We start from the raw sequence: 12170 nt of genomic DNA on the forward strand, positions 1-12170 counted from the left end.
TAAAAGTTTACTGTATCACTATATCTCATAGTGCCTGGCACAGAGCCTGGGGTGCCTGCATGTAACGCTGCTTTCTAAAAGTTTGTTGAGTGGCATCTCCATTTAGCTAGTTCCCCAGACATCATATAGAATTTTTTAGATTGCCTCATCATTTGCGGGGATGATTAGAGTTTGTTTGAATCCACCTCCTATGATGAAAAATTATCTTATATTACTGTACTGCCTTAAACTTTTCCACAGCACCATATGTTATTTTTGTCATTTAATGTTCTCAACTAACTCCATGAAGATCATGCAGGTATACTTTTTGCAAAGGATAAAACTGAGACACCAAGAAATTGTAACCAGTTAAGTGTAGGAATCACCTGACTCTACTCTCAGTTGTGTCATTTTGTGGATCCCTTCCATGTGCATTTTATTAACTCCTACAAGTTATGTACCTAGAAAATTTGAACTCTTTCCTCATAGCTCTGCTGTTGCTTACTCTTGTATAGGATCTACTCTTAGTCGTCATATGCATTACTCTTTTCTTCTCCATTCGCAGTTTCTGGAACAAGCCATTTTGAACATTTATGTAACTATCTTTCCCTGCCAAACAACCTCATTTGTCTTTTTCAAGAAAATGATGAGATAATGAAATTACTGATTGAAAGGTAATGATTATACATTATTCTTCATTGAATAGTTATATGTAAACAACTTCAGTTTATCGCATATATTGCAAAATTCTCAGGCAGTGAGCCTGGCAAAATTTAATCCATGTAATTTAAATTATGATGATTAGGCCTTCTTATTTAAGGATTTACCTTTGTGGTAAGATTTTTGCCCAGCTAGTGAATAGTATAAGCATATTTGCTTGGAAGGAGAGAGGTGGTAGAAATGTTTTTTCCTCTGATCAACTTACTTGTTAAGCAGGGGTCCCCAACCGTTGCTTAACAAGTAAGGAACTGGGTTGCACAGCAGGAGGTGAACAGCGGGCAATTCAGCAAAGCTTCATCTGTATTTGTGGCTGCTCCTCAGCACTGACATCACCGCCTCAGCTCCACCTCAGATCATCAGGTGTTAGATTCTCATAGAAGCACCAGTCCCTGGTGCCAGCAAGGTTGGGGACAGCTGTGGTTAAGGACTCTGTTCCGTAGACTTTGGAAATTGAAAGAAATCTTAAGGGTTACCTAGTCCAGTACCCTTACTTTAAATTTTAGCTATTTTATGCACAGAATCTGGGGAGAAAATATTTGCAAATCATATATCTGCTAAGGGATTAATATCTAGTAGGTATTGTGTGTGTGTGTGTGCGCGCGCACACGCACGTGTGTGTCTCTAGAATTCCTACATCTCAACAACAGAAAGGCAAACAATCCAGTTAAAAATGAGCAAAGGAATTCTCCAAAGAAGATATATAAATGACCAATAAGCACATGAAAACATGCTCAGTGTCACTAGTCATTAGGAAAATGCAAGTCAGAACCACAATGAGATACTACTTCACACTCATTAGGATAGCTGTAATCAAAAAGGCAGACAGAAATAATTTGTGTTGGTGAGGCTATTGAGAAATTGGAATTTATGTACATTGCTGATAGGAACAGAAAATGGCATAGCTGCTCTAGAAGAGTATGGCAGTTCCTCAGAAAGTTAAATATAGAATTATTGTATGATCCAGTAATCCTACTTCTAGGTATGTATTAAAAAAGAATTTAAAGCAGCGACTCAAATAGATACTTGTACACCCATTTTCATGGTAGCATTATTCACAGTAGCCAAAAGTTGGAAGCAACCCAAATATCCATCAGTAGATGAATGGATAGACAAAATGTGGTATACACATATAGTGGGATATGTTTAAAAACGAAGGAAATTCTGACATATACCATAACATGGATGAACCTCAAAGATATGCTAAGTGAAATAAGCCAGTCACAAAAGAACAAATATTGCATGTTTTCACTTTTATTAGGTACCTGTGGTAGTCAAATTCATAGAGACAGAAAATGGAATGGCGATTGCCAGGGACTGGTGGAGGGAGGAACTGATTAGTGTTTAACAAGTGTATGGTTTGTAAAGTTGGAAAAGTTCTAGAGGTGGATGGTGGTGACAGTTGCCCAACAATATGAATATACTTAATGGCACAGAACTATATGCACTTTAAAATGGTAAATTTTATGTCATGTATATTTCACTACAATAAAAAAAATTGTTTAATATAAGTGTTCTAGTTCCAGATAATAAGAGATTGTCATTAATTCAGACTGATTTTTCTGGAATGTCCAAATTGGGGTAATAGTATAAATAGTCACAAGTTTTAATATAGTAAGCATTCTTGCTTTTAAAAAATCACAGGTCATATTCTTTTAATTTTAAAAGTTGCAAACAAGTTATGGTATTCTTCCAAGCTTCTTTTGATGAGGTTAATAGATTAAGCAAAAAAGTTTTTTTTCTTTACTGGATTTAGAGAGGAAAAAAGTCTAGTTCTAGCCTTTCAAAACTAAAAAGTGGTTTTTTTCCCCCCCCCCCCCCCCACCGCCCATTTACATTAAAGTTGGTGTCAGAACACTGAAGTTAAAAGATATCTAGAAGGTAAAAGAGATGCTATCAGGTAAGTCAAAGATCGTCAAAGACTTGGGGTGGGGGGAAGTCGCGGAAGAAGGGAGAGAGGAAGGAAGCAGGGTATTAAGTGCTGGATTCCTTCAACACTGACCTCCCAGGCCTTTAGTGATTCCAAGAGGTAGGCCATCCTGCCTTCGTTTTTTTTTTTTTCTTAGTCTAGTGGTAGTGACAGTTTGTAAAAGAATCAGAATTAAGAATGTAATATGGTGCATTATTTTTAGCAGAGGAAGCAAATGACAAAATGATTATATTTCGAAATGCTTTAAGAAAATGCGGGTCCTATTTTAGATTTTTCTTAGCTCTGTTCTTTTTCTATCATTACAGAAAACTTCTAACTATCCAAAAGTTTAACGAATAGCATAATAAGGCTCCACTACCTGTCACTCAGCTTCAGCAGTTATCAAATCATGATGAGTCATTTTTATTTTTTCTTCATTTCTTTTGACAACTGTGTTCTGATGCTGTAGTAAAGTATGCGCTACCAGGTGATTACACAAGTTTCACCTGTTAATATCTCTTTAGTTCTGCCAAGCACATTATCATAAAAAATCAGAGGACTAGAGGAGATTATCTGTTCTGTTTCTTTGATTTTATACACAACCTGTCCCAAATCCAGAGATGATTTAACACCCCAATTTTATTAGGTCAAACCATCTGAAATTTCAGCTTTTGTAAGTCAAAAATGGTTGACTATCACCAATTGTATATGGTTCGGCCTGCAGTCAGAAAACTCATTATGTGTAACAGTAGTTCTCAACCTAAAGTGTATATCAGAACAAGTGTGTATTTGGAAACTTAAAAAGTACTCAGGGCCCTTACCTACCAAGTCTCATTTCTCTAAAGTTGGGTTCCTAGTATGTATATCCCCCCCCAAAATTTTCCCCAAGTGGTGCTGGTATAAAAACCGCTGTCGAAAGCTCCCTCCTGGTTTTAGTCCACTCCCGCCTCTGCCGTAGGTAAAGCTGGCAAAGGCCAAACCACTTGGCCTGTGCGGGGCAGGTGTGCACACTGAGAGTGAGGCCTCGAATACCAGTTGAATTTGGATCTAAATTTTATCTGAATTAATTGTCACAGAATCAGCATAGCCTGGTGTTCTGCTTTCTCCCCTCTTCCAAGTCATGTCTGCCTTAAGATCACCCATAATAAGCACATCTTTTCTCTCTTCTCTATCTTAAGTCCTGTGGTCGGGCTCTCCATTACTAGGTGGTTTTGGTAGGAGCCTGGGCGTGAACATCCTCTTCTCCGCCTCCCCTGCTTCCCAAAGCTACCACATTTTCACTTAAATGGAGCAGATTGGATAAGTACTGTGTACTATCCTGTTCATTTATTCTGAGCTTTTCAGTTAAAAATGTGAACCCTAAGGTTATTTAAGTGTGAGTTTTTAATTTATTACTGTGGCTTTTACCACTCTGGTAGCAACCAGTCATTCAGACTCTACCTTTATTCATAAAGACGTCTACCTTTATTCATTTTGACTGAGTTACCCTGTCACTGTTGTAACATGCCCTCATATTAACTGGGTTTTTGTGTGTTTTTTTAAGCTATCCAAGAGAATCTAACAAATTAATAGACCTTCCAGAGGATTACAGCAGCCTCATTAATCAAGCATCTAATTTCTCGTAAGTTGTGATATTAGAGTGTTGAGCATTTCCTACCTCTGAAAACACTCACTTCTCTACATAGAATTTAAGGGATTTTGTTTGTTGTTATTCTGTTTGTTTGGGTAGGAAAATCATAACATCCGTAGTACTCGAACTACCTAACTTATGAAAAGGTTTCATTCCACTATGTTTCAGAATAAGATTTAGAAAAGGAGGTGTTAGGGGGACTAAGTTTGATTCATTAAAGGTTACATAAATAACAATTTGCACTATAAAGTAATAAGAGCCCTTAGTAATTTTTAATACATTATGAAATATTTAACATGCAAACAGCATAAAAAATAATCAGTAGTGTAAAATACTTAAACATTACACAGACAGTCGAAGATGCCCATGGATCTCTTCTCTGGGGCACCCTCTTCCTTCCCCAGCAGAGAGCCAGCGTTCTAAGGGAGGAGGAGCATTCCTCTGCATTCAGACGTTAACTGCAAATGTTTATGCTCCTAAGCATTATTAGTATTATTTTGCATGTTTCCAGCTTTAAAATGGCATTGTACTGTACATATTCTTTGTCTTTATTCATTCGAAACTGTTTGTAAGATTTACTTATATATTTGACATATGTAACTTAATTCATCCGTTTTCACTGTTGTACAGTATTTTGTTACGTGATAATACAATTTACATTTCTTCCTCCTACTGATGATTTTGTCTTTTCTCCAGTTGTTTGTGTATATGTGTGAGATGTTCCCTATTCTAGATATAATTTTGACTAGACCATAGGATGTGTGTATCTTCAACTCTACTTGATGTTGTATAATTTTTTCCAGGGAGATTTAACCACTGTCAGCTCTTCAGCCACTCTTTTTTCGAACAATGACTTGTGTTTTTTTGTTCCACGGAGGTGCCCCAAATCAGGTGGTGACAAGAGCAGAGCCCCAACTCTGTGCCTTGTGTGTGGAACTCTGCTGTGCTCCCAGAGCTACTGCTGTCAGACCGAACTGGAAGGGGAGGATGTAGGAGCTTGCACAGCTCACACCTACTCCTGTGGTTCTGGGGTGGGCATCTTCCTGAGGTAAGGCCTTGGAGAGGGCTTTGTAGCTTTGTATCTGCCACAGTAAATGCCTTTTGAGGGATGGCACAAAAAACTGCTTCATTGCTGAGAATTCTGAGACTGCTGTTCCTCGTCTCCTCACATCTCATATCTGCCCTGGGCTTTCCATTATCATTATTACCACCCCTATGACAATTCTGTTCTACTTTCCTCATGCCTCATTCTAATGTGAAACTTCCAATTGACTTTGATTTTCACCTACATCAAGTCAGAATTAGTCCTTTTGTTGTGTCTTCATGGTTTTGGATTCATACATATCACAGGCTGTTGTATATAGTTGTGTATATTCAACAGTGTACAACAAATATTAGTGACTGCTATTTACTGGGCATTGAGAATGCAGTAGTCAACAAAGCAGACCTAAATCTCTGCCTTCCTGGAGCTCATTTTCTAGGGAGAGGAAATAAAAAGACTGATAAGAGTTTAGAAAGTGATAAAGTGATACATGCAAAGGAAGGGAGTATGAAATGGCAGGTGGGGAACTGGATTTTAAATAGGAAACCAGGGAATGTTCCCTTAGAAAGTGACTTTTAAAGAAAGACATAAAGAAGTGGGGTGAGCATTCTAGGTAGGGAGCAGCAAATACAAAATTGCTGGGGAATATGTCTGTCGTGTTCAAGGAACAGCAAGAAAGCTGGTGTCGCTGGAGTAGTGTGTGCAAGGGGAAGAATCGTGGCACCTGGTATGTCCTGGTGACATCTCTAAGTGAGATGGAAGCCATCTCAGGGTTTGGAAAGAAGAGATGACATGAGTTTGAGCTCTGGGGCACAGATTATCTCAGACATTGGGTAGCCCCCAGTGCCTGACAAGTTCTTGTATATGATAGGTTTTCAATAAATGTTGAATTGAGCTGAATTATTAGATCCAAAAAAAAGTCAGGCAAATCTCTCAGAGGGCTCAGGAGACACATCTTTAAATAGCCTTTAGGAGAAATGTGAAAGTAGCTTTTCCCCTTGCCTGGCATATTTCATAATTCTTTTGGTCACGTACAGTATTGCCTTGTGTTTCATGCCACCTATTTCATAATGTTTGTGTACCATTTTTAATGAATAATTTCCTCATAATACTAGAAAATGTCAGTGACTTTTTATGTTCAAAAATTAACTTTCTCACACTTAATTTTTAAATACTGGTGTTACAAGAGCTATCAATTCCTAATCTACAGTGTTCCTCTCCCTCACTGTATTGATTTACAATATAGTCATTATTGATTAAAATACAACCATTTTAGTAATTTTTAAAACTTCAGCAGATATGTTAATACTTTCGTGTCTTCGCTATAAGTGTCATTGTTTCTCTTCCAATACTGGTATTGTCTGCTTTTATAAGACTGCAGTTCATTTGGAACTGAATCCAAACCTTGATTACTAGTATATAATGTGTACATGGTCTCTCTGCAGAGTACGAGAATGTCAGGTGCTATTTTTAGCCGGCAAAACCAAAGGCTGTTTTTATTCTCCTCCTTACCTTGATGACTATGGGGAGACCGACCAGGGACTCAGGTAAGGGCCCATCCAGGGATTCTGGGTGGGCTGACTCTGGACCTCCAGAGCCTTCAGTATATGGTGGACACGAGCCTTGTGGTCCTGATGCTGGGGCTTTTTTCTGGCGGAGGTGGCTGGTATCTGCGGACTCATCCAAGGAGGGCAACCTAACTGCCTGGTTTGGCACTCCTCGCTCAGAATAGATAAGGGGAAAGAACAAAACAGTGCACCTTTTTCCCATTTCTCACGCTGGAGAACCAGAACTGTTTGAATCACCGTGTGGCATCCACAGTGCCACAGCATTGCAGGGAGAGCCCTCTGTGACTTGTATGGCTTTGTGTGGGGAGAGCCAGTGTTGTTCAGGTGATAAGAGAGCAAACCTTTATTGATAAGAGATGAGCTTATCTTATTATGTAAGAATCAAAGATTGAAGTCATACAGAGAAATGCAACAGTATTTGAGTCTTAATCACTTCCACTCTGGTAGCTTCTGTTATGTCACAGCAAAATGCTAACAGCAGTTTCCTCAAGCACCATTACAGAACTTCTTTTAGACCATCTCTTCTTGCCCAAAGGAAGTAAAAGTCTTAACCTAGGTATAACTGTCAGTCTCGGGGAGCATAAGTTAAAGGCCTGGAGACAGGCCCCAGGAGATTGACCACAGCGTTACAGGAACAAGCCGCCTGGCAATGGCTCTTCCTGTTCTCCCAGGCGCCTAGGCTCTTAGGAGCACGAGCCCTGGTTAGAGTGAGAGGTGCACTGTGAATTGGGAGCAAAGTTTCTAGGCATGAACTCATCAAAACCTGTGCTTTGGTTAAATTAGACCCAGATGTTACTCACATTTGGCTGCTTTGCTTATTAGACTTTGTGGCTGAAAGACGACACTCTGAGGAACATATGTACCCCTGTAATTTTTCTTTCATCCTCTCCCCGCCCCCTCCCTTTTTTACATTTAACCAACGAAATGGACAGAGAATGGGTAGTTTTAGCCTCTTCAACCAGCCCCTTCTGCTCAAACCCAGCCCTGTTCCTTCACTCCAGTCTGGTGTACAGTTTCCTCTTTTCAGCATTTGTTCCCCTTCAGCTCCTCCTAGCAAACCTTCAAAGGTAACGTATTAATAGCCACAGTATCCTGCCGAACAGAAATTTTGCAGAGGGTCTAAAACCAATAACATACCTTTTCCTAATCTAGGAAAGGTCGGGGGACAGTATATAATAGATGAATAAATAGAATGCATCCAGAGTGACATCTGTCTTCTTTCCAGACGGGGAAATCCTTTACATCTGTGCAAAGAGCGATTTAAGAAGATTCAGAAGCTCTGGCACCAGCACAGTATCACAGAGGAAATTGGACATGCACAGGAAGCAAATCAGACACTGGTTGGCATTGACTGGCAACATTTATAATCACTTGGCTACCAAAAACATAAACTTGGATTTTTGTAACCCAGGGGCTTTTCAAGAAAGAGAGTAGGAAATAAGTTCTACTGGATTTCGAAATAATTCTTTATTTAAGCTTTTTTTCCCCCCAGTTGTATTTTTATAGTTCCGGCTCCAGGGACTGATGAAAATCATCTTCCGTCAGCAGATTTTCTTGCACCATTTGCTGTGTCCCTCAAACATAACTTCTCGCAAGGAGCTTCTCTTCCTGGGCTGGACGCAGCCCCTCTGGGCGTCTGACTGCATTTGACCGCTCCCAGTAGTCTGAGCCATGTTACATTACTGATCACAGAGCACTCCAGGCCTGAATCTGGTTTGACAGCAGCAGGAAGCAGTTTCTGTGGTCTGTTGGGATTGCACTTCCTGGTCCCTCTCAGTGACTGTCAGCACTGGGACTTGGTCAGTGTCCCCTCTGCTGACGGGACCCTACCTCTACGAGCAAAGCAGTGGATTTAGAAAGGGGCATTCCCTGGTCTCGGTCAACTGTGAGAGGGCTGGGGCACTCGGGAGCCAGGAGCCCCTGGGAGGAAGGGGAGAAGGTTGCCGCTTCATACTCTGGGTGGTTTTCAGGGCTGTGGAAAGTTGGATTTTTTTTTTTCTTTTTTTGGCAAGACTTTGGCTTTAAGAGGAAAAACTCATTTTAAAGGGCTTTTCAAAACTTATTAAGTATCCTTATTTTTCAGATGATATAGTCTCTTATTTCTAAAACTAAATTGAGAATGTGTGCATCTAGAATCGAACATTAGCAAAAAAAAAAAAAAAAAAAATGAGAACTCGGTGTCGAGGTTCCCCCACCCCATCCCCACTGGCATTTCTTGGAGTAGATTGATTGCTCTTTACCTGCTGGCTCACTTAGTACATTCCTGGGACAGCCTTTGTGCCCAGGCTTTTATCACTTTTTAACATTATTGTTTTTACTGAGAGGTGCCTTCCTAGAATGATAGCCGCTTAGTAAAGTAGCTTATAACTATTAGTACCACACCATCACTCTCCTTTGATACACGCGTACTGAGAACATGAATACACACAGAGAGTGATGGCAGATGGTAGTGGAGGAATAAATTCGAAGCCTCTCTAAGATGGGTCTAAGAGACAAATGAATAATGAAAGGCTCTTGGATTTTTTTTAGCCGATGCACGTAACCGTTTCAGTTTCCTTTGAACTGCATCTAAAAGTTCCTTTCCCCTCAACTTTGCAGAATCCACTGTATACCCAGGAGGAAGGTCAGAAATCCATACTTTAGGCTAAAGTAAGTGGGGATGCACAGGCTGCATTCACTGCTTCCTCTCCAGGGTGGTCTTCCGAAAGGATGATCTTGGCCTTTCTTGCTTGGGACTGACTCACCCAGCTAAGAGAAGGTGTTTCTCACCCAACAGGAAGAAAATCTAAATTAGAACCCAGTGTTCCCCCCCCTTTTTCTGGCCTTTATCCCATTCCTAAGATCTGGGCTTTTTAGATGGCTTAATGATTTTAATGTTTATTTTGGCCTTTGTCACATCCCATTCTTTAGCTTTTAACTTCAGCTTCTTTGGGCTTTTCTTAATAATGGTCGCCAAGATTAAATTTTTAATGATAAAGATCAGGTTTCTCCCTTGTGAATGGATCACAGACATTTTCCTCAAGTCATAACAACACTCCAGCTTTCAGGACTGACTTCACAGAAGTCTGTTGTTAGCTGAGAGTATCCCTGGATTCCATCTTTGAGAATGTCTGGGAGTCCGATAAAGATGAATTAACATGAAATAGCAATATGCGCACCCTTTATCTTCTGGTGTTTGCATCATTAAGCTAATTGTCTTCCCTACCTATCAGATCATCTTAGTTTCATGATTTGTTCCGCATGTATTATGTTTATTGTGGAAATGTTTATGTAACATGCTTTTCATATCAGGGAAAATCATATCTGTTTAATAAATTGGCTATAACTTTAATATCTGTGGAAAACTTGTAAAATTTGGAATGTATCATATGTAAAAAGTTTAAAGATATCAAAATAAATGCTTTAGATGTTGACATTACTTCGGGTCTGCCTACATTTTTTTTCTGTTTTCTTTCACACGCTTAAATGCCATGGAGATATTCCCCATGTCACCTTGCTTACAAATAAAGTGGGACATCTGTATTAGCTTGACATGTAAGATGCTTATATTATTAGTGTCAATTATGGCCATTAGCCAAACGATCTTGACCTTCCCAAAGAAAGCTTGATCATCATTTCAGCTGATTAGATTTTATGTGCCTTGGCTATGACAGCTTGTGACCTTTCCGAATCATGCACTTCAAATCACTAGGGAAATGGTACCTGAAGTCTTTCCGGGCTCCAAGACATCTCCTGGTTTAAACCCTTCTTGTTCATCCTCACCTGGTTATCTCCAGGTCCTTGTTCTTACACCTCCCTGGACACTTTCCACTTGGGAGAGACACATGTAGAAAGGGAACCACATCCTGTGTTTGCAGGGGAAGCATTGCCTACAAGATCTCTGCTGTGCTTTTAAAAAGCCTCCTGAAAGGAAAGCATCAAACTGGAAAAGCAAGGTTTCCATTGTGCTTTCTGTCTCCTGGTCATTAATGCTGCTTCCGGAGTCCTCCCTTCCCAAGTCCTAATGTCATCACTTCCAGAACTCAAAAAGCCCTCTGATACACCCCTTCCTCTGTCCCTATTCTTATTTTCTTTAAGTCAGGTTTTTTGACGTTTAATTTACAAATAAATTAACCCTTTTTAGTGGGCAGTTTTATGCATTTGACAAATGCATATAGTTGGTTAACAACCAGGACAGTCAAGAGCTAGAATAGTTCCATCACTCCCCAAGAAGTTCTCTCATGCCGTTTTATGGTCGCCTTACCCATCCTGACCCCTGGCAACCACTAATCTTGTTCTGTTCTTTTGGCCACTTCCAAAATGTTATATAAATAGGCCTTTTGTAGCTTTTTGAGTCTGGCTTCTCTCAATAGGAAAACTAATGCATTCGAGAGTCATCCATGTTCCTTTTGGTTACTGAGTCATTTTATCGTGCAGATACAGCAGATGAATTTACACAAAATAGCAACACATGCTCCCTTTATCTTGTGTTTGCATCACTGGGTGATGCTTAGGCAGTTACCAGGTGAAGGATATTTGGGTGATTTGGGGTGATTATGAATAAAGCCACTATAAACATTCATGTACAGGTTTTTGTGTGGCCCTGTTTTCATCCCTCTTGAGTAAATAGCTAGGAGTTGTCCTTTATAGCTTAATCCACTCATCACCATCCTTATACGTCATTCTCTTTAACTTTGCTGTTTATACTTATCCTCTGGAGGACAAGACAGTGCCATCAGGAGTTAAGGACTGATGTATCCTCCTTTAAAGCCAATGTCAAGTCTACTGAGGACTGGGAAGGTATCCCCTCCCTGAGTTTTCATCGTATTCCTTCACATTCCTGTTACTAACACGCAGGAATGCTGCACTGCTACTGGAAGCCATCTTTTCATCTAGTATAGCAGGTCAGAAGCCCTAATTATCTTGGTCCCCCAGTCCCTGGCTAAGCTGCAAACCTGCTGGCCTAGCATTACAGGTCCCTGGGCGAGGAGGGGCAGGGCAGTGTGCAGCGCAAGCACCTAATCTTATTAACCTGATTGAGGTTATTGAGGGTTTATTTGCTGGTGCCTCAGTCCTGGCTTGAAAGTGTTGCAAGAGGGTATGGATTCATGAGCTGAGGCCACAAATTCTAGAACACCCATCTTGCTTTATGTTCAGAATAAGTAACTAGTCCCTGTTTCTTCACTATGGCGTTTTAAAAATAAAAGACCTAAGGTACTGTCTTTATCTCTCATGCTACCCCAGGGCTAGACTGGCAGGACTTTGAAAACTGGCTGAGTCCTTTGGGTGAAATGATTTGCACTGGCCCAAGGAAAGACTGAGGTTAGACACAAGGAAGGACCTGGT

The 12170-nt window shown here is 40.2% G+C and overlaps 1 protein-coding gene across 3 annotated transcripts in view; it reads left to right on the top strand.

Moving 5' to 3' along the window:
• UBR2 (ubiquitin protein ligase E3 component n-recognin 2) overlaps nt 1-10263 on the top strand; it is a 98256-nt gene extending 87993 nt beyond the window's left edge. For 2 of the 3 annotated variants that reach the window (XM_011354633.2, XM_011354632.2), the window contains exons 42-47: nt 545-653; nt 2540-2596; nt 4149-4226; nt 5113-5283; nt 6723-6824; nt 8071-8320. In XM_011354633.2, the coding sequence (XP_011352935.1) occupies nt 545-653; nt 2540-2596; nt 4149-4226; nt 5113-5283; nt 6723-6824; nt 8071-8212 (659 nt within the window). In that variant the 3' untranslated portion in view covers nt 8213-8320. Of the gene's footprint in view, nt 1-544; nt 654-2539; nt 2597-4148; nt 4227-5112; nt 5284-6722; nt 6825-8070 lie in introns of all 3 variants that reach the window. The other variant, XM_011354634.2, reaches the window with a different exon arrangement.
• Nucleotides 10264-12170: the final 1907 nt, after the last annotated feature.

This window comes from Pteropus vampyrus, unplaced genomic scaffold, assembly GCF_000151845.1.
Source record: "Pteropus vampyrus isolate Shadow unplaced genomic scaffold, Pvam_2.0 Scaffold18, whole genome shotgun sequence".
NCBI classification, from domain to species: domain Eukaryota; kingdom Metazoa; phylum Chordata; class Mammalia; order Chiroptera; family Pteropodidae; genus Pteropus; species Pteropus vampyrus.